Raw genomic sequence first — 26,335 nt, forward strand, 5'->3', positions numbered from 1 at the left:
TAAACTGTAGTTGAAGTGTATTGTGGCCACATTTGTAAAGTAGCTTTCTCAACACAGTGCAGTCGTCCATTAAGAGGTTGCATCTACTGTACTTTTGCTAGTTAACACATTGGGTGTTTGTCAGTTGTGAACTGCATGTACAAATCACTTTATAACTAAAAGAAATTGCATGTAGTGATGCACTGAAATACATTTTTTTTCCAAAAATTAAAATACATTTTTTAACAATTCATTAATTATTAAATTATATTCAATAATTATCACAATATAATTATGATTCTACTGCAATTCATTGCTGAAATATAAACATTTAAATTATGTCTGAAATAAAAGCTTGCTATGAGCATTGAATGGTTTTCCAGATAAATGCAATATGTATATTTACAAGCTCTTTTATTTAACACCTTCACAGTTATTAATGAGAAAGGATTTCAGCAAATTGTGTTGTTTCTTTCAACATGATGTACTGTCTGATGTTCATGTAGAGTAGGTTATTGTGATTGCTTGATGGGAAGCATTAGTGCTTGGCGGTTTGACCAAAAATGTATATCACGTTTTTTTTTTTTTTTATTATACCGGTTTATGACGTTTTGTTTTTGTTTTGTTTTTTTATGCATAATCAGGTGTACAATGCATTTTCTGCTGGTTGATATTCCAAGTCATGTTTGCAACACGGACTCATTGTGCTTTCACACAGGACGCGTTTGCAGTCCGCTACTGATCCGCGTCGGTTTAGTCGACAAACACAACATTTGTTCATTGTTTTGATTTCATATCATCTAAAAAAAATATCTATATATTTTTTCAGAATTGTGAGTCTTTTATCACAGAACAGTAACAATCTTTCATATAGACATTAGTTTAAACTCAATAAATATAAACAACGCATTATTGTATGTATTTTACTTCTAGGTTTGTATAATAAGCTGCTCAAGCAAGCGGCAAAACATTTAAACACAATAATTAGCATACTTTTCTTGTTTAAATATTTAAAATTAAATCAACATAGACAGAAACAGTCTCGTGCATTTTGCATTTAAATCTATCACAAGCAATCCCACTGGTCTTGATGAAATTGGGTTTTTCTGCTTCCATAAAAGTGAACATATATATTGTTTTCCTTGTTTATCTAAAAGTGCTCATTTTCTTGTTTTAAACCTAGCCAAAAACCCATCTGATTACGTTTCTATGTCAATCAATGTTAATTTTTCCTGCGAACAATGCGCTTTCACTTTCTAATTCAGCGCCTGCAGCACAGCAAAAATAGACTCAGTACGTTAACAATCGCTGCACTGCTGCAGACGACGCACCGCTCCATGAACGAACTGACGGACCGCAACCTCATGCAGCTGAATCTGTTAATACGCACTGCAGTCGGACTGTGTGAAACAGGCGTTACTACGTAACACTGTGTGTGTACCCTCACCACGCCTCGCAGTCGCTGCTTAGAAGTGCAACATTGTAAAGGGTCCGTCTGAAACAGTGTCTCGAACGTGGAGCAATTAAATACACTGGTATGGCGGTATATTCAAAATTAACATCGTAACGCAAATATACACCGGCTTTCGGTATGAACCGGTTTACCACCCAGCACTAGAAAGCATGTTATAAATACTGTTTAGTGAAGTTTTATAAAGTCATGAATAAACTGAAAACAGCATATTGTGGGTGCACTTAAATAAATGTAAATTATTTAGCCAAAATAAAAATATTATTTTCAGGCCAAATATTTCAGTACATTACTAATTGCGTGTCCCAGAGGCAGAGTGAACTACAAACTTTTGTCACTGTGCTTGTATAGTAATGAAATAAGATGTAAACCTGGGAATTTGATAGCCTGACAGTAGATGACCAGATCGGAGAGCTCTTGAGCGATCTGTCTGCTCTCCTTCTCATTCTGGGGCAGGTAGAACTCCTCTCCTAGCTCCATATCAAACATCTGTACAAACATCACAGATCAAGTATGTATTCAGGAAGAAAAGATCTCAAATGTTCATCATGACAGTTCTGTACAGACCTTTCCTTTGCTTCCCGCTTTCTTAAACCGCTTGGGCATCTCATCATTGGACTCATACTGAAGTTTCTCAGTGGATGACTTGCCTTCAGGTTTGTCGTCCAGAATATTGTCTGCAGAAAAGTAAAACACAAAGAAACTTCTCTACAAAGACCCAAAGATACATTTCTTCAGCCAAAACACATTATGTGATTTACAAAAATAAATAAATAAATAATAAATGAGAACAATTCCATCTAAATACAAAAAAAAAGCACATAAAGGTGAAGCAGTCATATTTGAGAGAGGAAGTAAAGAAAGACTTAATAGTGTAGTCTGACACTATGCATTTACTTCTCAAAGGGATTGTTCACGCAAAAATCGGTCATCATTTACTTACCCTTATGTCAAACCTATATTACCTTCTTTCCTTTTTAGAGCACAAGAAAAAATATTTTGATGAATGTTTTTAACCCAACAGTATTGGAGACCATTCACTTTGTATCATTGTATGGACTAAGAAAAAAAACATTGAGACATTCATCAAAATATGTTCAGCAGAAGTCAAGTCACTCACATAGACTTGGAAGTACATGCAGTAATTGTAAATGATGACAGAGCTTGCATTTTGAGGTGAACCATCCCTTCAGAATCAGTTTTTCTTCTCTATTGCGATCTATATCCAGGTGATATAGGGCTGTACTTGAGTTTATCCATCAGGGATTTATTGGCCCAGTTGATTTCATGAGTGACATGCTAGGAATTATTGTTTCATCTTCATGTTGAACTCAGAAGGTGTGTCTTTTGAAAAGGTACTGCCCCAGTGACAGCTTTTGTACCTTTTTTTCTGAGAGTGTGGACAAGAAGAGATGCCATTTTGAAGGGTAGAGGATGTTGATGTTTTTGATTAAACACTGCATTGGGCACATTAATTAAAAAAATGATGTGCATAGATAAATTATAAATACTGCAATATGCCAATTAGAATGGTCATGAATTTCAAGGTAACCAAGACTTTGACGTAAAAAGTGACTGGGCTTGGTTTTGTCAACCATGAGCAATGTTCTGACATCCTGAAAAAGTAGCCACATCTACTGAGCGTATTGTGATCACAGGAGCAGTCATTCTGTAGGTGTGCAACCCACAGACACTGTCAGGACATCACTGGAGATTTAGCAAAAAGGCTGTTAATTGGTCATCTGCTGATGTCTCATGAATCAAAGATTTCCATTTTACCGAAACAAATCTGAAATTTGTCTCAGAAGGTAAAATCATGGCAAATGCATGCCCAGCTTAGGAAAGCAGGATGAGTGAATGCCCGGCATTCCCCATAGCGGAGTCTCTGGGGAAAGCCGTATGGGAAAGAACAAAGTCTCTTTTAACAGGGAGCAGTGCAGGGCCTGAGAAACCAGATGGCTTTGTTTTTCCCCACCGATGAGCCAGTGCCGCAAGCAAGGTCGAGCCATTTTCAAAACGCCAAAGACGTGGAAGCAAACGTTGAAGCAAGTTTGGGTGGTTCTGTTTATACGCTGACCGTATATGCCAGAAGCAGACAGCACACACCTGATGGCTCTCAGACACAAGCACAATTATTCTGATTTGATTGCCTCTACTTTGAGTCCAAGCAGTCACATCACACACCAGCAGCATGTAGCAGTAAGAGCGAGACACAACATCACGGCACGCATTTACATGGGCAGTTGACAAGACATCTACGTCTCCTAGACCAATTATTTTTACATACATTTTGATCATTTGTCTGGACAGCAAATAATACACATTTTGGCCACAATCGTACAACTATCCACTAAAATTGTAATTATTCGCCAAATAATAGAAATTAAAATGTAGAAACTGCACTGTGGTGACCAGTGCACCAGTAAACATGCCTTATCTAATTCCCAATTTTCATTAATGACTGGTCATGTATTTAATTAACTTATAAATTTGAGGAAAAAAGCCTAATGCAAAAGCAAAGCTTTAAAAAAAGAAAAAAAAAAGAATCCAACATTAAATAATGTGCATGTGTCAACTACCCACACACACACACACACACAATACGTTTACCTTCCTGGCCATAAGAGGCTGTGGAAGCATTGAGGACATCAGCTGAGAAAAAGGAGAAAAAAAGAGGGAAGAAAATGAAAGAAAGGAGGGGGAGTGGGAAAAGGTCATCATGCTACAAGGTGCCATCGTGAGAACAGTAAAAGATCGTGAGAGGGTTAGTGAACAGAACAGAAAATTCCACTCAATGTTCCAATAATCGCTGCCGATTCAAGTTGAAATAAAGGACACATTGGCTTGAGTAATGCAAAGTATGTTTACCATCAGACAGTGACTCATAATCATAGTCATACTCGTCTTCCTCTTCTTCTTCTTCCTCATTGTTTCCCAGCGATGTTCCACTGACTGTGCCGTTGTTGGCCTGGGCCTGCATGTTAGCCAGCTGATGTGCCTTTTGGAAAGAAAAAAAACTTTAACTAATCATTCTTTATTTGTTAAATGGAATTTTCATGGACTCAATAAAATGTGTTGACACTAAGTATGTTTAACAGTTAGTCAAGACCACTCTGAGGCTGTGCAGATTTCCACAGGATTGGGAAATCTTTCATTCACACAATTCCACACATTCTCTACCCCTTGTTTGTTTGTTTCTTAACTATTCTGGTTAATTTGATTGTGCTTTCCAATAAGAGTGTAGCACTTCCAGCTCAGTTAAGGTCATTAAAATTTTTTAACTCAAGTCAAATGTAGTTTTTTATTGATTTTACAAAAGCTCATACTGTTGTCTATAATGCATTCATTTTTTGTTTGTATCAACAATTTTAGGCTGGCTGATTTAGTAATATAATGATCACTAAATTTTAAAACTACCGTATTTTTCAGACTATAAGTCGCACCTGAGTATAAGTCGCATCAGTCCAAAAATACGTCATGAAGAGGAAAAAAACATATACAAGTCGCACTGGACTATAAGGCTCATTTATTTTGAACCAAGAACCAAGAGAAAACATTACCGTCTACAGCCGCGAGAGGGCGCTCTTTGTTTTTAGTGTAGACTACAGGAGCACTGAGCAGCATAGAGCGCCCTCTCGTGGCTGTAGACGGTAATGTTTTACTGGTTCATTTCTCTCTGTTCTTGTTTAATTCATTTTGATAAATAAGTCACACCTGACTAAGTCACAGGACCAGCCAAACTATGAAAAAAAGTGTGACTTATAGTCCGAAAAATACGGTAGCTATATTGTATTTGTTTTGTGTAGTAGATATATCAGTGTCTCAGGCACTGGTGTTTTTTTTTTAGGAGTACAAAGAAAAAAACGTCTGAAAAAAAAATCCCCAGATTAAAACAGGGCCTAGCCAAGACATTTAGGCAAAAAAAAAAAAAACCTATTTACAAATACTTTTTAATACTTTGATTGGCCATTTTTCCATAGACCTAGGTATTTTTTTTTCATCTACCTTTTGTTTGAGAATGTCCACTGGAGCCTGGTGAGCTTTCAGCTTCTTATTTTTCAGTAGGATCTTCCCTCGGAGCTGCAGGGGAGATGGAAGCAAAGGCTCATCCGCAAAATCACTCTCAAACAGGAACTTGGTCACCAGCTTCTCACCAAACACTGTCTGAAGAACAAAATACATAATGTTCACTTTCCACAAGAAACATCTTATGAATTGTGATTTAGCAACAAATAAAGTCAGGCAGGTACCTTAAAAATCTCAGCCATCTTGCGTTGCTGTGGTAAAGAGCAGTGGTTTTCGATGGACAGAATCACGGGCATCTCTGAGTTCACAAACGCTGAACGATTAACGGCTTCGACAACATCCTACAGACCACAAGAGCATTTCAGTCAACGGAAAACATACATAAAATCAACAGAAGTCTCTTCATGTATGGATTTCTAAACCCACCTTGAAGGGAATCTTAGTAGTAAGAGTATGTCCATGGTATATAACAGGCATGCCGTCGTCCCCGTCCCAGCAGTCCAGCTCAACACTACGACAGCCCTGCAGCAACACCTGCGGCAGAACCAATAAATCAATCGTGAACTCCAGGCATCACTCACGTGCTGTGGTTTCAGCAACATTCACTTGCAGGTGACTTCTACAGGACGGCATGTGAAGCAGCGATCGTCAAGCATATTTATGGAGTGAATTGTGAAACGATTTTTGCCCTGGATCAGGTTCAGGATAAACAGAGAAGCTGTGCTGAAGATGTACCTGGCTGTAGAGCTCCACTGAAGACTCTCCCTTCAGCTGATGGCCCGTGAGGTATGTGTTATGAGAGGACTCGATGTAATAGTACGAGAGCGGATACTGGAGCTCATCCAGACTCACTTGAGACTCCTCGTTTTTGGAGGCAAAGTTGTCCTTGTCCATAAGAAACCTTCGAGAGGTAGATTAAACTTTCGGTCATGAGATTATATCAATACAGCAGATTATCCAAATCTGCCAAAGTATTGTGTTTCGGAAACTGCTGGTCCACATCATTTTGTCAAAAATGTTTAATAAAACCAAACCTGGCAAATCCTTCAAAGGACATCCACCCCATCTGACGCATGTTTGAAGAAGGCTCAAATTTCTAAAGAAACAAAAAAACGAATTAAATATTATTACACTGGCATGCATATCATTAGATGTCTCAAAGTGAGTCATGAGCTTGTGAGACGTTAATATCGAACTGTCAGTCAACGACTCTTATTCTTACTAAAGGAAGAATCGATTGTGCATGTTAACGGTTAAATGATGACCCACTGTTGAGAGCTTTAAATCCATGCCAAACACTTTGACAGATATTTGAAGCAATTTTCTTTTCCGACAATACAACTTCACATAAATAACATGAGGAGGAATAGACAAAGTTTGAATGTTGGCTTGAAAATGTCTTTTCCAGGTCTTTTCCAGACATTCAAAATCTGCTGTAAAGCAGCTCTACAAAGATAACAGTATTATTCTTTATTATTCTGCTCGAGTCAGTTCTGTGTTCATTCGGTTCAATTCGATAAGTGTCAATGTCATAAAAATTCTTCATTTATGAAACAAGTTTGATTCAGCTATAAAGCAGCTTTACAGAAAACAACTGTTTCATTATCCAAAGATGAGTCTGTAAATTAAAACACAAGCATATTAATCTGCTTTATAATAAGAATGACCTTTTTCATATTCAGAGAAACATTCACAGGTCTGATCAAACCTTTTCTGGCTGAGATCAGTTTTGAGAGATTTCTTCCACACACCTGTATGATGGTGAGAATCTCATCATAGCTCAGATGTTCTCCCTGACAGTTGACCAGGAAGTCGTTGAGCTGAGAGATGGCCAGACCCAGCACACCGAGCGATGAATTCTCCACTCCAGTGCCATTGCTCACGATGCTAGCAGCTGCGATGGCGTCTGAAATCTGCTTCTGGTTCTCAGAAATTTGCTGACGTGTGCGGATAAAAAGACCCAGGTCAGAACCGTTGCGAGTTAGGAGATCTGTGAAGACATCAGCTTTGTAAAACCAATCGGTAAAAAAAAAGAAAAAAAAAAAGACAATCTTATTATTCACACATGCCCACCAAGATCCGGCTGCAATCCTGTGAGTTTGTCATCAATCCTCAGTGTGGTGTAGAGTGGGACAGAGTCAGGGCCCGAGCGACTACAAGGCACTGCGTAAGTGTCGAACAGTTCCTTCAGATCCTTACGACTGCGAATGCTGGGCACACAACGGGAAATGTTCAGGTATCATCCAAATTCAAAACGCAACTGTTTTTGGAAGGAAAGGTGTGTTCTACCTAAAAGACTTGAAGAGCTCCACAAATTCAACAAAGCTCATGATGCTGTCGGAGATCATGAGGTCCTGAAAGCCCCTGAAGAAGCCTTTTCCTCGACCATGCCAGCTCCGACTGCTCCAGGCCCTAAAAACACCAAACATAGGCATCTCTATACCAAAATGGCCTTTTTGAGACAAGTAATAGAATTTAGTTTTCATTATGCAAGAAATTATTGAGATTTGTTCTTGCACCTCACATGTTTGAGCTTAAATATTAACCATATGTGACCCTGGACCACAAAACCAGTCTTACGTCTCTGGGGTATATTTGTAGCAATAGCCAAAAAAACAATGTATGGGTCAAAATTATAGATTTTTCTTTTATGCCAAAAATCATTAGGATATTAAGTAAAGATCATGTTCCATGAAGAGATTTTGTAAATTTCCAACCGTAAATATATCAAAACATAATTTTTGATTAGTAATATGCATTGCTAAGAATTCATTTGGACAACATCAAAGGGGATTTTCTCAGTATTTTTTTGCACCCTCAGATTCCAGATTTTCAAATAGTTTCATTTCGGCCAAATATTGTCCTATCATAACAAACCATACATCAATGGAAAGCTAGAGTTCAGATGATGTATTAACTTCAATCGTTTTAAAAGATTAATCTACACTTAAGACTGGTTTTGTGGTCCAGGATCACATATTTGATGTGCACTGAATAAACACCTGAATTAAAGTCTGTTCATCAAGTACAGTGATTGTATCTTTTCAGAAGACTTGGATTAAACAGCATGATTCACATGGATTACTTTTATAATACCTTTATGTGCATGAGAATTTTGATTGCACATACTTTCAGTTTATGGAAAATCATGAAAGAATATTAAAAATGTCTTAATTCTTAGTCATAAATTCTAACAAATTTCATTTAAGAGCGAACTATCTCTTTAAATCCTTCAAGCACCTGGAACCAGCTTTCATGGAATAAAATAAGATTTCTTACTTGTTATCCTATTTTACTTAAAAATTAGTCAGATTATGTAAGTAAATTACATTGTTAACCAGGTTTAAGGTTAATTTATATGCATATTTTATGTTGCATCCTTCTTGAAGACCAAAAATTGAAAATATCTTAAAAAACAGATCAAAACATGCTAAACCCATCAGACACATTGAATAGAAGCCTGTGTGCTTTCTGGGAATGCACTAAATTTGTATTTCTAAAGAGGGAGTAGCCTTACCCTGGTTGACTTTTGGAGTTGCCGGGGAGAACGGGGGAGGAATGGGGGCGGGTAGGGGTGGAGTTGTTTGTGCTAAAGGAGCCAGAGGAAGATGAGGAGGAGGATAAGGAGGATCCAGGAGACTGGCCTCTGCTGTTGGATAAGGAAAGGGATCCAGGGTGGCCCAAGGTACTGCAGTCTTCTATGGAAACATTCAAACATGTCACTATGACCCTGATCTCTTAAAGTGCCCCATTATGCCTTTTCAACGATTACCTTTCATGCACTGTGTCATCTATCTGTATGTGAACATAAACTATCTGCAAAGGTCTCTTTTCAATCAACCACTTTAAGACATTTGCATCACAGAACTAGTATATTCAGTGTAAATATGAGAAAAAAGTATTAGTAAAGCATCTATAAAGGAAACCACCTTCAACATTCTTCAACAATTATATCTAACCCAGGTCAGATTAGCTGTCAAAAAAATTGCTCAGTAACTCTCACCAGCGTTTTCCTGCTCAACACTTTCCAAAGGGTCTGATTCTCTCCTCCCCAAAGTCTCTTTACAGCTCCTGGTCTTGCGCGACACCATCTCATCATCTGTTCCATCACCACTGTCCCACTGTGAACATAAAAGTGCATTAGTCAAATCATTTAGCTAAGCCAGGACAGCCTGTGTTGCAGTATTTCACTCCTTACCCTGACTAAGGTTTTCTTCTTCTTCTTGACATTGGAGTTAATGCCCAGTGGGCTGTTTTTCTGGGCAGAGCCCTTCTCTGCACTCTTGCTGGCCGATCCAGGGCCGCTCGCACCCATATTCCAGCGTCTCCCACCGAACAACTCGATAGCATTAGCCAGTGTGGGCCCCTCAAATCTACCATCCTCCTAGAACAGGGAGTTTTACAGCAATATAAAACCCAACCATAATAAAAAAAATGGACAATAAACATAAGTTAACAGAGTTATGCTAAAGGAAAACAAGTCAAAACTGGAATGTGTTTAGTTATATGAGAATGTCCTTCAATGTGAACTTCTATAATTCAACATTGAGAACACAAAATGCGTGCCAAATTTTTTATGTAAATGTAGACAAAGCTGGTTTGCCAGGTCTACCAGCCTGGCCAACTAGTGGTCAGCTGGTTTAGCTGTTCAGCTAGTTGACCTGCCAGCTAAATAGTGCACAAAATACTTCTAAAACTATCAAACCAGACCAGCGTGACCAGTGGCAAGACCTGCAAGACTTGTTTTATAGCATGGTGATTGTAATAGCAATTGTTGCAATCTTTACCATGTATTCAGGATAAATGAGCTTAATACGAAATATGTAATTCGCCATTTTAAAAACATTAGCTAAATAAATCACAATAGAAACAAAACATCTTCCACACCTAAACAGCCTACTCGTACTGTGTTCTCAAATATATTGACTTATATATTTGAGGAAATGTAAGTGTACCTGGTACAAACTAACATACTGCTTTCGTAGCCATTGTAATCTCTGGTCAGGAAACTTCCTGATCTTCCTGATGGCACTGAGCAGCTCCTGGAGGCCTTCGTGCAGCATTTGTGCCGTGTGCTTGGGGGCTACAAAGTGCAGAAGCCTGTTGTCTGTGGTGTGAAGTCCATATAGCAGCGTGAGACCATTTTCGCCAGGGTTCATGTCACACAGTTTGTGCTGCAGGCATACATAGTTAACATCCACTCCAGGGTGACCCATAAACACTGCCTTCACCACGTTAAGGTCTAGGAGTCCTTCGGTCAGTCCGCAGTGCACAGGTTGGGCCAGGGATAAGTGGTCTGGGGATGGTGGATGTCCCATGAAGCCTCTGGCTCCTCTACCTGGGACACAGCTGCTGTGGGGCTTGGACCAGGTAAGGAAGCAGTTATCGGGCTGTAGACGGAGGAGGCAGCGGGCGGTGAGGTGGCTCTCAGGGTCGTAGTGGATAACTGTTGCTCCCTGCAGCAGGAACTGGTGGATATCTGGTTGAAGAGAGAGCACGTACCAGGGGATGAGCTCTGTTCCATGGCTAAATGGTCCACGCACCTCTTCTGTGGTCTGGAGGTCTACATCCTTAGCCAGCTCAAACGGGTCTACTTCAGAGTCCGAGAGGTCTCCTACTAAAAACCTACGGAAAAAGACAAGAAGCGGTTGAAGCAAAAATCAAGAATCAAATGACTAAATAAACATAACTCTGCCTGCAAAACTTCTCAATGTGTTAGAAAAGGTAATGCCATATTAGTCTTGCAAAAGAAGTTGACATGAGCTTAGAGTATTAAAGAGCACGGTCTACCTAAAAGACACAAATTTAGGTGCCATTATGGAAAATAATACAATGCTATGCATTAAATTACTTTAAATCGTGCACTGTGGCAGAGTTGGCACCTTAAGCTTAAATGTGGTTGTGCATCTCATTTACTCTGTGTCTTGGTCTGGATATGGGTCTAGGTTTGTGGTCTAAGACAAGACTGCAGCCTGTTTCCTGAGAGTAATGAGGGTGATAATTACCTCAACCACAGGCTTGCACCATTATAGAGGATCCCATGACTCTTAATGACTACTTAGCCTTAGTGTCAGAAATAAACAGTGGAATAAATTCAGCAAAATCTCAATTTACTTAAAATGGACAGTCTGGTGCATGGAGCAACAGATTTTGCATGGGTACTAGGATAAGGTCAAGATCTGAGCATTGATCTGCGTAATAGTGGTGTGCTATTGTTCTTGACCTCAGAATTCTGGTCTGGGTTTTAGGGAATTTTGTATTGGTTTGGGTTTGGATATTTTGCTGATTATTGAAGGGTATTGTCTTGGTTTGGAATCAGGGTTTTGATACTGGTCAGCGCATAAAAAATTGGGCTTTGAAAAGTCTGGTCTTGGCTTCAACTCTGCACTGTGGATTGAGTGAAAGGAAATCCATGCATTTCATAATGCAATCACCTGAAATCTATACAAATGAAACACTGCATTTCACTTAGAAACCAATGCAGTTAGTGTAACCATTAAAGCACAATCTGGCAACTTACATGACACGCTCTGACCCAGGTCCTTTCCTTGAGGGTGGACAATAAGGGTGGAGGGTTGAATTGAATGGTAGATAAGAGAAAGACAGAAGGTAGTGGTTTGAGAAATTAAAGCGGGGTGGATCTGTACCCAAACACAGTATGCTGAAATTTTATACATTTGTGGTGTTAAGTCAGCCCTGCAACTGGAAGAGTTACTGGGAGAGAAGTTTAGATAAATAAAGTAGTACATCAAAGCCAAGCTGCTCAAGATTCAGTCTCTTGACAGATGAAAATGGTTGGGATGGAGTCTACAAAGGCGATGAGATTCTCCAGAGACACAGTAATAACAATCCATATGAGCACCTTCCTGCAGACAACAAAACTGCCTCAGCGTTGAGCACAAACAGAACTAAAAACTCTGTCTAAGGAAACATGGGGTTTGTAGTGCTGCTCTGTACCTAGGTCAACATGTATAAACAATCTCATGACTACAACATGTTCCACTGAGAAACATTTCAGTCCAATGGAAGGCCTTTAGAAATCTTTTTATAACTTAAGATGTTTAAAGCTTCAAAATAAACTCTGAGCACTCACATGCTACAGCAGGGGTGCCCGAACCCAAGACCGAGTTATTAATTATTTTACTCTCTGAGTGAGTTGTGTATGATGAATACAATTTCACAGCAACCTGGCCATAACCTTCATAAAAATAAAAAAAAAAATAAATAAAAAAAATAATAATAATAAATATATATATATATATATACACACTGTATCAAGAATCATAAGTACCACAAAAAGTAAAGCTTTTTTGTCATATTAGATTTAGTTAAGCTGAACTTTAGAAACCTTGAAAAGTAGTTATTTTTCTGTCCGATGCTTTTGGGCTTAGGATTTTGTGTGTTCTTGTGGTGATCAAAAAAACAGCCAGCGTTGCTACGATGTAATTTCTTAAGGTCTAATTTGACTCAAATAAACCTTTAAATTTGTCCATGAGCAACAATGGCACATGTCAATTCACATACATCTAATGGTTCCTCCACCAGTCGAGCAGTTTCCATTGAGGTTCATGGGAATGCTAGGTATCATAGATCTCCTTAGTTAACACAGGTAAGTGTAAAGAAATAACCCAAAGCTTTATGCAGAGAGCCTATTAGTGGTATTAAAGCAAACTGAGAATGTCTCAACATATAGGAATTAGACTAAACACATCATATATTCGCAAACAGTGTCCAAAGTTAACTCACTGGTTTCTGCTCTTGTCTTTGAAGGAATTTTTGTGGAAAACTGTGATCTCTTGTGCCTTCTCCTCAGGCTCCTCTGCCTCCAGGCTTCGGTTGCAGCTGCGAATCGTCTGCAGAATGTTACTGACAGTCGCCTCCTTGTCTGAGCTGTGAAGCCCATCGGTCCCAAGCCTCTGCAGGAAGTGCTGCTGGCCATTGTAGTCGGTGACAAACTGTAAGGTAAAGAGCACTTCACTAGAGATTCCACACAAAAGAAAATAACCACAATTATAGACGATACGAGCAGATTTGTGGGCTGTAAAAGCTTTCAAGGGTGACAAAATGACTTTTTCCTGGTTGAATCACTCTAATGTATTTTTTGTAAAGCCAGGAAGCAATTCAGCAGGCATATTAAAAGTTTGATGAAAAGGTAATTGCTCCAGCTAGCCAAAATGGTCTCAAGATTATTATTGTAACTGTAAAAGGCAATTAAATTAGACCGTGGTGATACAATTTCCTGTGTTACTCATCATGACTCTTTGGAAGCACCTAATCCTCACCTCAACAGGATCTTCTTGAGAATCAAATGATGGACGCAGTCCAATAATGCTGGCTGCACCGTCCAAAGCCTCACTAAGTTCCTTAAGGAACACACCACAGAAGGGCACCACTTTGCATCCAGGGATGTTAAGGGCACGGTTGACCACTTTCTTGTACTCAGAGGATGTTTCATGCTGGGCCATGGCGTCCTTCAGACCACGCATGGTCTCAATATCTGCCTGGTCCATGAACTGCCACATTTTCAGAACTTTGCGAGACCTGGGGAAGAATAAGACTATATGTATATTGCTCAAGGCTTCTTATCATTTTTGTTTTTAACTGTAATTTAAAACATAATTTAGGGATTAAGTCTGATGAATCGCTATGATTAAGTCTAATTATGTGCAACCAGATTTAGATTTTGTCTTAAAGGGGTCACAAAATTTCTCATTTAAATTTTTCCTTTCTTTGGAGTGTTACAAGCTCTTGGTGCATGAAGAAGATCTGTAAAGTTGCAAATCCAAAGAGATATTATTTATCAAAGTTTGCCCCCACGTCTGAGTCACTATGTGGAAATATTTGCGTGATGCCGCCCAAATGTTCACGCAAAGAAAGAAGGCGTGGTTTCAGTAACACAGTTAGTGTTGAAGCAGTCATGTCAGGGAGATGCTGTGTGTATTAAGGCGAAAGCAAAAGCACTTTATTTGGCCTTATGAAAGTAGATACATTTAGGAATCTTTAAGATTACTTACTTACAACAGAACAGCAACGCATTTAAGTATTTAGTAGTTTAAGTATTTGCTATGAAATGTTCAAATGCAGAGTTTTGGTTCCTCTTTCAGGCTTGAACTGATGGTAAAACTAAGGAAATTATTAACGGTCTTTACATTTATTTTGAAAGATGAAGCTTACGATTATGAAAAGGGGTGTTACATTTCCATTTCCAGTTAGTGCTTGCTGTGTTCAGCCAATCACAATGCACTGGGTCAGTTGTCCAATCAGAGCAGACTGCACTTCTCAGAATGAGGGACTTTGTAGAAAACTATGTGTTTGAGAGAGGCGGGACATAGAGGACCTACAATAATGTACAGTATTTGAAAAATAATGTGCTTTTTGAACATTAAAGGATGTCAACATATTCTGTTACACCAAATATACAAAATAATGAATAATGATCTTTAAAAAAAGCATCATATGACCCCTTTAAGTCGTAAAATATTTTTGTATAATAACCAGCAAACTGTATTTTTCTGTGAAATAAAAATCTAACTGACTCCACTGCAAACTCAGAGGCTGCTACATCTTCTGACTGAAGTGAAAAAATGGCTTTGAAAGACTAGTATTAATATCAATCTTCATGTCGAGCATAAACCCTTTGATAGATGACTACAATTTTAAATACGGTAATTAATCCAAAGAGAAAGTAACCTGGGTTGCAGATTAGTATTGAGACTCATCCTATCTCATGTAACAGATGTGTTGTCAAAAACATTTTAATGACTCAAGAATGTCCCTCACTTTGTTAAGTAACACACAATACAAACAGAGAGGGCCATTTATTCTCAAAGGATTATTTCTTTTCTAACCAAGCCATTCAAGGCATCATGCCATACCTGAGACCGGCCAAGAATTCCATGACCGCATTATAGTTGCCCATGTTCCAGGAGCACTTTGCCACATGGACAAGGTATGAGAAGACTTCTCTCTTCTCCTCCATGGACCCAGCAGTCAGGATAAGCCAGGTCACCCACGAGCTCACCTAAACACACAACACACACACTTTAGTTTGAAGCCCAAACCTGAGAATAAACTGATCTCCAAACCTTCCTCACTTTATTGGTGTATAATCAAACATATCTGGAAGAAACACTTGATTGTATAACATAAATTTCTAGTTTTAAACTCAGGAGTTCAAACATGATTTCATTTACATTTCAAAGAAAAATGAAGATTTGAGTGCACAAATGTAGATTTGAGCCCGCTGGGCCCCATAAGACTAACACAGATAACAAGACAGTGATCCATACAACGGCTTGTATTCCAAAGTTTTCAAATTGGCAAATTCCAAGTTTTCTCAAATCATACAATGGGTTTGTGTGAGACACATTTGAAATATAACACAGGAAACTTAGTTCAAAATTTGTGATAAACGTTTGTTTATAACCTAGGTATAACCTTTTGTAAAGGTTCAGAACAACAAGAGGCCAGGAAAATGATGAACATGATGAAATGATGAAAATGCTTTAAAAGAAAAAAACTCTTATGTTATTTTGTCATGTCAGTTTCATATGCAGAGAAAGAAGGCATGTGTCGGTTGTTTCCCTTTGGAAAGTGTAATACAGTGTGGTGCTATCAAAGCATTGCTCTTTGCATTGCAACATGCTAGAAACCACTCCACTAAAAAACACTCATAATAACCTAGTAACTACACAGCAATGCAGTGTCAACTAGAGCTGCATGATATTGGGAAAAAATGACATTGCGATATTTTATTTTTCTGCGATATATATTGCGATATGAAATCTAATCTAATTTTTTCTTACAAAAAAAAATTGGGTAAGCAGATTTACATTCTCATTTTAAATGATTTAAACATCGACATCATCATGTCAATTGATTAATATGCAAGACAGCGCTCGTATTGTTTGAAGCGCTCGCTGTCTCTCTCTCTCTCTCTCCCGGGCTCTCTCTCTCGCTCTCTCTCTCTCTGTCGCGCTCTCTGCGAATCACATTCATCAAGGGCCGGGGAGCAGCTGACCCATACAGTTAATGAATAACGGATCAACTACGACAGCCTACATCACACATCTTGCAATGTGACTATCGTGGATTCGTACATCACGATATTGATGCTTAAACAATGCTTTTTTACAGGTGTTTTTTTTTTTTTGCACTGCATTGCATTAACAGAAATAGATATGTCCATAAAAATATGGATAATATCCTGACAGAAAATGACCAGAACATTTTCAGTTTTTAATTTAATCAGTGTATCAACTGCAATTGCAACACCCAGAACACCCCAGTATTGTGGTGTCGAGCCTTTGTACGGTCAATCACCACTCACACCTACTTTAAACACCATGTCACAGAATCCGACCGTCTCTAGTCCTGAGTGCTCATAACAGCAAATCAGTTTGAGCACAAATATTTATGTGATGGTGTGTTGCAGCTAAAAACACCTCACAGAAAGTCAGTCAGTTACATAAACATTTCTGCCAAGGCCCGGATGGTCAGGGACATTTAATACGAGGAGACCGGTACACTGGAGCTCATGTCATTATGCCAGGATTCCACCGGTTAGACGGCTGCTCTTGAGTTACTGCACAGCCCGGCCAGCCAGCAGTGAACGGACAGCAGATTTGACACATTAAAAACTTACGTAAGAGTTGCCAGAGACACTGCACCCTGGAAGGGGCTTCAAAGGCGACTGCCGGTCATCTGTCTGAATAAGACCTCAAACAACTGACCACAACAAGGACGAAAGACCACAAACCCTAGGCTATGCATGGACACCCAGTGGCGACACTTCAGGGATATATTATGTGGGTTATAACATAACCAAAATAACACAACACATTGCTGGGGTATGAATAACTCCACAGGAAGCATTAGGGTAAAAAAGCAATCCAAATCCATCTAAAGGAGAAATCTGTGACTTGTTTGCAAAGGACACTAGGATTAACGCTGGGAGGGGTGTTATGTGATCCATTCCTTTTATACTATGATAGCGTTAAATCACAACGAAGCCTATGATCTAGAAAGCTCCTTTCAACCAGGAAACCTTCAATGTTTCTTCTAATCGAACTTTCAAGGAAATGCATTCAACGATGAAAGATGATTCCTTGGAGCATTACGCTACTTGACAAGATATAAGACTGATTTCTACAACTTTCTGAGTTGTGAGTCTTACATAACTAGCACTGACTGTCTGGGCTGTAAGCATCTGCAAATCTTTATTTCATGCTATTCCAAGTCATAACCTGTCTAGATTCTTGCCTTTACATCAAATATAACCAGTTTTTACGTTTTAAGTCTTAAAGAGTTCAGCCAACAATGGCAAATATGCATTTTATCTCCATTTAGTTTCTTAAAATCAAAACCAGCTGATCTAAAGGCTAACGTGCACCTTAAAGATGACATCATTCCACTTTCTTTAAGGCCCATTCAAAAAAAAAAAAAACAATTTTCCCCTGGCACTCTTCATATCAAATATTTAATACAACTGCAATAAACTCAGAAATGTTTGGGTAAGTAGGTACTTGCTGTGAATGAGAAAAGATCCAAGTAAGACAGTCAATAGAACAGATACCTGTGATTAGCTTTTGCTGCAGCGATAACAAATGTCCTTCCGTGTCCTGGATTTCTAGGCCTAACCCTAACCCTAACCTAATTCTAACCCTAACCCTTTTTTTTTATTAAACCTGGATTATTAATAAATGCTCACCTCGTTGAATCTTATGACGAGGTCTTCTACTGTGTTGTGGTGATCATTCTGAGTGGGCATGATGGGGGCAGACAAGGAGGCTTTCAGGTGCGGGTGGCGTTTGTTGCACTCTGGGCTTCCCAGGTCTCGGGTGAGAAAGCTGAGGTAGTCGAGGGGGAAGACGCGGCGATACAGCTGCTGCTCCTGTTCTGTCAGGATGGTGGCAATCTCCTCTGGGAACTGGATGAGGTGCCGCAGGTCGGCTAGTTCCTTACTGATGCCCGTCACGGTGGACGGGAGGATGCTGGAGTTGGCCATGGAGCTACACAGCTGCCGTTCTGGAAGAGACAAAGACAATGGAGTTTACTGGATAACATCTGTATGGAACGGTAACCTAATGGCCCTCTCCGACCACCATATACCCTATTTTCTACCATTTTTTATCTTAACATGAGAGAGATTTCAAGTCCTAACATTAGTGGTTGATATTGATAAAATAAGCAGATTTGCATCAATGATGTAACAGCCAACAGATTCATATATAAACCAGACGTACTCTCAAAATGTGGTTTAAGTTCCGCAAACCTAATGCAGTGACTTTGGTTACAGTTTATGAACAGAACCATACTGAGTACAGCATAGACAGGACAGACAACTGGATTATGGCACTTTGCAAGCATGGCAATTAGAGAGACAGAGGGGAAACATAGAAACTTTAATAAAATGGCCTTTGCCCAGTGGGTTCTGCATGGTTTGGCATGCTAAGAACACACCCAACTCCAATCCAAAATCTCCAGTGCTCCTCCACAATTTTTGACATCTCAGGAGCTCTACAGTACAGTACAGGAGATCAGAAAAAAGCTCAGAAAAATAAATGGTGGAGGACAACATTGATAATTAAATTGATTATACACTGGAACGTTTTGTTATAAATGGAACTAAAACAGAACTTTGATCCAAAACTAGAGAAATCTCGTAAATCTAGTAAAACTCACCATAAACTTACCTGAGAAAGTAATGGGTAATATAAGGTAACTACATGGGTTAAGGTTAGGGATAAGTTCAGGGATATTACCCAGGTATTGTATACCAATGGAACAGAATTGTAATATAAAGTGCTACCAAAATTTGAATGATGCACAAATTCTAATCCTATATAGCTAGTAGGCAGTCAATCAATTCACTAGGTTTTAGAACAGAGCCATTATATAGGACATATATTACATGCCCCCAAAATGGAATTTATAAATTCAATCAACCATTTTTCGCATCAACATATGAATCAATATTCTTTATTGCGGCAAGACAGGGCTGGTGATAACTGTGTTCAGTAAAATGCAGTGCAAAGGAAGAAGATAAAAACATACATAGATATGTATGCTCATACTACAATAATGTACAGTATTTACATGGTAATTAAAAAGAAGCAGAGAGTACTGCAAAAGACAAAACAAATAACTCTGATGATGTACACTGTGTGACACTTCAGTCTCATCAGTGCAGTCTAATAAAAGTGGAAGGCGCCATACAGGCCAGAGTTGTAAATATTCCCAATAACCCATATACTGTGACACTGATGGATCATCTCTTCAACATCACCAGTCTCGTTATATTTACATATCTCCACTGTTTACTCCATTCTCCTCTGAGATTATAATCAGAAAACGGTTATGCTGGTATGGCGCTTAAGGCCAGGTCAAGCAAAAATAATATAAATACTGTGAATCATGCTTGTCTGGATAGCATCAGCTGTCAAAAGCAGTGTTTGCAGGCTCCTTCGGCTCAACGCGCCGCCATGGTGACCGCCGGAACAGGAGGGGTTTGATTTGTGTATTCAGTCTAGTCTTCTGATAGAACATGAGAGTGTGCTTCTAGTTCACTCGAAGACACTACGTATCATATCAAAACCTTGGTTTTGAAACTCTATGTTTTGGTGTTAGCATGTTGCTAAGCTAATGGCACAATTCCCCAATAAAAGGAAAATGATTAGCACACAAATAATAAATTAATACATGAACTACAATTTTATCAAAAGCCAATATACTGTTAGTATTTATAAGACTATGCAGTCTAGGTAAGCAGCACACCATATGAACAAATTATTTGCAGTTCAGCTTGGAAATGCAATTACAAAGGAATCAAAATACTTTAAATTTGAATAAACCTGAGCTGTGCTGACTTTGTATCGCTTTAAACTGAACCAGTAGCCAGTAATACTGAGAGTTGGTGAGTTTTAGGCACATCATCTTTGCAATATACGGCCTCATATCTATTTGCATTTCATTAGCCATCACATGCATCTATCTGCCTTGTGTCCTTTCCTCTTTGCACATGGCATCTTTTGAAGCAAAATGGAGGAAATTAATGCACTGCATCAGGCTGCGAATGAGCTGTCCTGATCTTTATGTATGGGCCACTCATGGTGCAGGTTTAAAGCAGACAGGAAGCAGCGCTCGTTTTGTGAACGACAGCAGAGATCCTGCTATTGGGACAGAGCAGCTGAGGTGCTAGAGGAGCGCAACAAATTGAAAAAAAGAATTGTTGCAATAAACAAATAGTGAAAAGTGTTGATTAAAGCATTGCTTGCAGGTGCAATCCCATTTTTCATAACCAGCCTTAGTACACATTTATGAATCTAGGCATAGCCTATGCCAACACACTGTGTAATATGCAATTAACAGGAAAAGAAGAGATCTAAGGATGAATTTATTTATTTAGACATGACGCGGATACAACACATTAGCCAGTCTAAAAATCAGTCAGAAGCTTCAGGAGAAAAGAGCCTTTGTCTTGGACAGAAACAGTCGGCAATCTGGTGATTTAGGAATTATACATTATTAATAATACATGAACATACAGTATACTGTAAATGTTTCCTGTACCAAACATTAGCCAATAGATTTGCAGTATTTTGCAGCAAGTTATAAAGGTAAATGCCAGACTCTTCTACAACTTCCAGAAAAATATTTGAAATGAAGATGCAAGAAAAAAAAAGCATTCAGAATAACCTTGAGCAGGATGATTCATTTTGTTTAACAAAAGAGTGAAAGCCTACAGAACGTCACAACCCAGCAAGATAGAAAACTCTTTCAGTACAACGTGTTGATGTACCATTAAACTACACACACACACACACACACACACACACACACACACACACACACACACACACACACACATTAATTCATTCAATGCTCAGTTTCGTATTAAGCTGGATTTAATATTTCAATTTAGGTTCAAGGCAGTTTAAAAGGACCTGATTTACCGAACCTAATAATATATCTATAAAGAAAGTGCTGAATTGTGAAGAAAGCATCAAATAAAATAAATCATGCACCTATTCTTCCATCTTCTACAGTATTTACACAGACCTTTTCTTCTTCATACATACTGTCTATATAAACGCCATCCTTTAAAGGGACAATCACTAATTCTTCTTGTCATTCCAAACCTGTACTGTATGACTTTTTGACTACAACTGCCAGCTCTCAACAAACTAATGATGCAACCTGAATCAAACATTAAAGCGTATTCCCTGTTGATTATTACATTCCTGACATAAATATTACTAAAAATCAACTTCACAGTATTTCTAGGGTTGTTTTTGGTGTTTTTCTAGTCTCATACACCAAAAACCTTGGGCTGTCAAAGTACTGTACTCTCTTTACAGCAAAAAAACAAAGCACAACACTTCAGTCCTCGACACCAAGCTCTAGCCACATATTGAAAATAAGTGCACAGGTGACAGAACTGCCTGTGGTGTGTATGGTAAAGTTGAAGCGTGACTTACTGAGCAGCCTGTAGTCTATCCTCTGTGAGTGGGAGTGTTTCATGGTTGTGGCCGTAGTGACAGTCGGCTCGCTGACTCCCTGCTTCACGCTGCAGCGGCGAGAGGCGCTCAGCCACATTTAAACTCAGCCTGACTGCAGCTGCCAGCTCTCTACTGCCACAAATCTGACTCGCTGCATATCTCACTCCTTCACACACACACACACACACACACACACAGTTTGGCCACTCGTACTCCCCTCCCTCTCTCTCACACACACATATACACACACATTTACTCTCTCCATTGGCTGCTCCTTCCTTGCAGGTCATGTTACTCACAGATGAAAGCAACACATAGTGTTAAGTGCAGAGCGAGGAGATCGAGTACCCAAACATGCTCTGATCACCAGTAAAGACTTCGCAGATTGACTTGGTTAAGATTCCAGTTAGAATCTGATAGGCAAACAATGACATTATAGCCTAAATTTGGGCATGAGACCTTGGGGAAGTGCTTGAGTGTGCTTGTTTCCATCATTAACTTTCCCAGTTCATCCTGAGAGAGACTTATCGAGGAAAAGAACTCATCCAACAGCTTTATGGTCCATATGCCAGCTCCATTAAGCACAAAGAAAAGCTGTCCTGCAGATCTAGGAATTGCTTTTATAAAGCCATTAACAACTAAAATCAAATGTATCCCTTAAGACATGTAAAAATCAGAGTTGCTGAATATAAGAAAGACCTTTAACACAACTTCAATAACTGTTATAAATATCAACACCGTTAACCTGGCCTCTCATGTCTTCCAAACCTGTATGACTTCCTTGTCTATTCGTCACTTTTCTATACACTTTTCTATAGTTTCACTAACATGCCATAAGGATAGCCCATACCAATCATGCCAGTCATGTGAGGTCATACAAGAGATTTGCGACAGCAATTTCAGTCATTATTCATATTTCTCACTGCCAGCTGGCGAAAAACAGCCACTATGCAGGTTTGATGTCAACAACACCACGATGTTGGTTCTCAAGTGTCGTAACCGAAGAAGATTTTCAACGAATATCAACTTAAATTTCTTGCATTGTTTTAGAAGACTTCAACACAGTTCAACAATGGACAAGATTAATGGTAGTTTCTGAAAGTTTAATTTCATCATAAAAACAGCACAAACATTCTGTGAAATATATTTTAATAATCTTCCCAGTTCCACTAAGTTCTACAGACAAAATCAAGTCAGATTTGAAAGGTTTGAAACAACATGAGAATGAGATGATGAGGACAACTTTTGGTATAGCACTTTATTTTACAGTGTCCTTGTTACACGTTACATGTTCTTACTATAGCACTACCAGTAATTTACACCTTATTACAAGCAACTAACACGAAGCCAAAGATTCTCTTACATTAATATTATATAATATATATTATATAAATCTATAATATTTTTATCATCTAGATATACAAAAGATGATAAAGTTTATTTGACAGGGGAAAGGTTTGCCATTTTCTGCACATGAACTCATAACACAAATCACGTCATGAGTGTGCAGTCGGAAATCTCACTGCTAAATAAACACAGCGTGACTGTCTAACACAACCTGGGCTGTGCGCAATGCCTCACCTCGAGTGGTAAAGGTCTGCGAGTTTGCATTTTTCCTGCGAGCACAGAGCTGCCTCTCATGTGTGTTCTCATGACCTGACCCAGTGCACTATTCCTGTCCACCTCCATTCATCGCCAATGAAACTCTCTTTGCATGCTGCTGTATTTCTGTTTTTTTGTTTGTTTGTTTTTTGAGTAACCCAATTTTAATTGTTATTTTACAATTCTCCTAAAATGAGTGTTCCACTATAATCAAAAAGTATTGATTTTGTTCCCATAATACAAAAAGCTTTCCTGAGTGAACCTGACCCCCTGTGGATAGACCTAATAAGAACCTTTGCTGCTGTAAAAATGAGGGATGAATCTTAGAAATTGATCTTTTGCTATGACTCTAGAGCCCTAGATTTCAAACAGAACAAACTCAGTGACCACGTGACACTGCTGGAGCACCATTTCATTGAGCCATAACAACCACAGATATATTCAGAGTAGTTGTCGATCATATGAATTAATCTTAAAATTGTACCTCCTGTTTCCCAATTGTGATGTTATTTTTAGAAATGCATTTTTATTTGTGCTAGGAAAATGTGTTTTCATGAACACTACTGTTCTAAAATTGGGGGTCAGTAAGATTTTAACGAAAGTAATGCCTTTATTCAGCAAGCAAACATTAAATTCATCAAAAGTGGTAGAAAATACATTTTAAAAAAGTACATTTCAGAATTTTTTTTTTTTTTAAGTGCTGTTATTTGCTTTTTAACACTAATTGCGATAAGGAATGTTTCTTGAGCAGAAAATAAGCATATTATTATGATTTCTGAAAGATTATGTGACACTGATGACTGGAGTAATGATGCTGAAAAATACAGTATTTTAAATTGTAATAATATTTCACAATATAACTGGTCTTACTGTTTTTTGAATTAAATAAATGCAGGCTTGGTGAGCAGAACAAATTCTTTTTAAAAAAAGCACAACCGCAGGCAATGCTAGAGTTTATACATTTGAATTTTTTTTAATTATCATTTCATCTTTGCAAAAGAAAATATACAAGCAAGTCTGTAAATTATACAGCTACAGTGTAAATAATGTAAAAGTCCATTCTGCTAATTCGACAGTTATTTTAAAAATAACGATGATGCTATCTTTCTGAAGTCACTTTTTCCCTCCTGTAATCTGTCTCCAAATCTCAAGTGAAAATTGTCATTTAGACCCCCCTCTACAAAACAGTGGATTACTCAGTAAATATACACCAGTGACATTTAGTATTTTTAGTATCACCATACATGTTTAAATATTAGCAAAAAATTTGAGAGAGGGAAATTCCTGAGATTTGGTCGATTTGACATAGAAAGACCCAATTGTGTACAGTAATTGTGTCCAAGATCAATAATTGTAAAATTACCACCCCAGTTCTGGCTGGCCTGAAATACCCCAGTTTGACAGGCCATCCTGTTCCACTAATGATGCTCAATGTGATGCTCATTTGTTTCATTCATCCCTAAAATCAAAAACAGTGCACCATGTTGAATCTAGAAATTCTACAGTCAGCTAGGTTAAAATGCAAGCTGTTTCTGAAGGGGTTAGTTGCCATTTAAGTGCAAAAGCTCCTCATGACTTTTAATGCTAAGCAGGATTTAAATATCCATTTCATAATTGACTTCAATCGTTACAAGGTGTTTGCATTTGAATGGCAAAAAAAAAACATGTTAAACTGATTTCAGGTGTGCAACGATGCCTTCTGCTAAAATAAACATGAGACATCTGTAAGGGGTAAAAAAAATTAACCACCTACTGAACACCATGGCCTTGTAAGTTCATTTCACTGACCGACCCAACAAAACAGTCTTAACTATGGATTATAACCAAGTTTGCTGCCCAAAGCAGCTAATAAACATCAGCACACAATGAGACTTTTGGTGTCACTTAATTTGCAGAACATCTTTACCTCTCACTATGTTTAAAAAGCCCAAAAATGGTGAGAATGTCCATTGAGAGGGGCCAGATTGCATTTTGGCCCAGATGCCTGAACTTCCCACAGCTCGCGAGAGAAAAATAATGCTTGTGTATTTAATTATGAGGCCGCGAATACCAGGGTCACTGAGTCATGGTCCCACACAGACGTCATGTCACCTGGAATTAGGCCAGAGCGCCGTGTGTTCGAATCACTGAGGATCGTTTTACACCGACATGTCTCACGAAAGAGCTTGAAGGTTACACTCCAAATGGACGAGCGCCAGGTGATAAGCTAATGCGGCCAAAATCAAATTAAAGGGAGAACAACCGTCTGACTTTTTGCAAATCAAAGCAGGCATTTGAAGTGCGCTGTTCGAATCGGTTGGCGAGCCAGCGCGAAAGAGCCGAGGGTTGAGGAAGTCAGAGACTGACGCCCTTCTCCCCCGCGTCGGTCACATTACATGGCCCTCGATGGAGGAGAAGAGATGATTTTCATTAGTTCATAACCTGCTTGTGCGGCGCCTGTAAGAGGCCTCCTCATAAATCATCTTCCAGCCGGCAGAAATGCTAGGTGGAAAAAACCACACAAGCAAAAAGCTAAGTCATTATTATGCACAAAAGAAGATTATGTTAACAAAAGAAACCAATTATTCTCTTGCAGAAAATATTTTCTCGCTATTCTTGTATTATCTATTACTCCGTAATTGTGGTGCTTGTGACAAAGTTTGCAACAAAGACTAGCTTGTGGAAAATCATTCTGGAACATTTAATATGTATGAATGCCAAAATGCATTACTTTGAACGCAGAACAACTCTTCGAAAAAATGAAGTAGCATCTGAATGA

At 38.7% G+C, this 26,335-nt stretch overlaps 1 protein-coding gene across 10 annotated transcripts in view; it reads right to left on the reverse strand.

Annotated features, from left to right (window-relative positions):
- The window catches only part of plce1 (phospholipase C, epsilon 1), an 87,090-nt gene that overhangs the window by 9,849 nt on the left and 50,906 nt on the right, over positions 1 to 26,335 (reverse strand). For 4 of the 10 annotated variants that reach the window (XM_026277248.1, XM_026277247.1, XM_026277256.1 and 1 more), the window contains 21 exons: positions 18,186 to 18,502; positions 15,352 to 15,497; positions 13,759 to 14,017; positions 13,223 to 13,431; positions 11,997 to 12,023; positions 10,432 to 11,101; positions 9,675 to 9,860; positions 9,480 to 9,597; positions 8,994 to 9,174; positions 7,766 to 7,888; positions 7,550 to 7,686; positions 7,228 to 7,466; positions 6,511 to 6,572; positions 6,212 to 6,377; positions 5,903 to 6,010; positions 5,701 to 5,817; positions 5,456 to 5,614; positions 4,319 to 4,448; positions 4,061 to 4,102; positions 2,018 to 2,127; positions 1,822 to 1,939 (listed from right to left, as the gene is read on the reverse strand). In XM_026277248.1, coding sequence (XP_026133033.1) covers positions 1,822 to 1,939; positions 2,018 to 2,127; positions 4,061 to 4,102; positions 4,319 to 4,448; positions 5,456 to 5,614; positions 5,701 to 5,817; positions 5,903 to 6,010; positions 6,212 to 6,377; positions 6,511 to 6,572; positions 7,228 to 7,466; positions 7,550 to 7,686; positions 7,766 to 7,888; positions 8,994 to 9,174; positions 9,480 to 9,597; positions 9,675 to 9,860; positions 10,432 to 11,101; positions 11,997 to 12,023; positions 13,223 to 13,431; positions 13,759 to 14,017; positions 15,352 to 15,497; positions 18,186 to 18,502 — 3,624 coding nt within the window. Of the gene's footprint in view, positions 1 to 1,821; positions 1,940 to 2,017; positions 2,128 to 4,060; positions 4,103 to 4,318; positions 4,449 to 5,455; positions 5,615 to 5,700; positions 5,818 to 5,902; positions 6,011 to 6,211; positions 6,378 to 6,510; positions 6,573 to 7,227; positions 7,467 to 7,549; positions 7,687 to 7,765; positions 7,889 to 8,993; positions 9,175 to 9,479; positions 9,598 to 9,674; positions 9,861 to 10,431; positions 11,102 to 11,996; positions 12,024 to 13,222; positions 13,432 to 13,758; positions 14,018 to 15,351; positions 15,498 to 18,185; positions 18,503 to 21,954; positions 22,138 to 26,335 lie in introns of those variants that run through there. The other 6 variants (XM_026277251.1, XM_026277253.1, XM_026277255.1 and 3 more) reach the window with 5 other exon arrangements.

This window comes from Carassius auratus, chromosome 12 (genome assembly GCF_003368295.1).
Source record: "Carassius auratus strain Wakin chromosome 12, ASM336829v1, whole genome shotgun sequence".
NCBI classification, from domain to species: domain Eukaryota; kingdom Metazoa; phylum Chordata; class Actinopteri; order Cypriniformes; family Cyprinidae; genus Carassius; species Carassius auratus.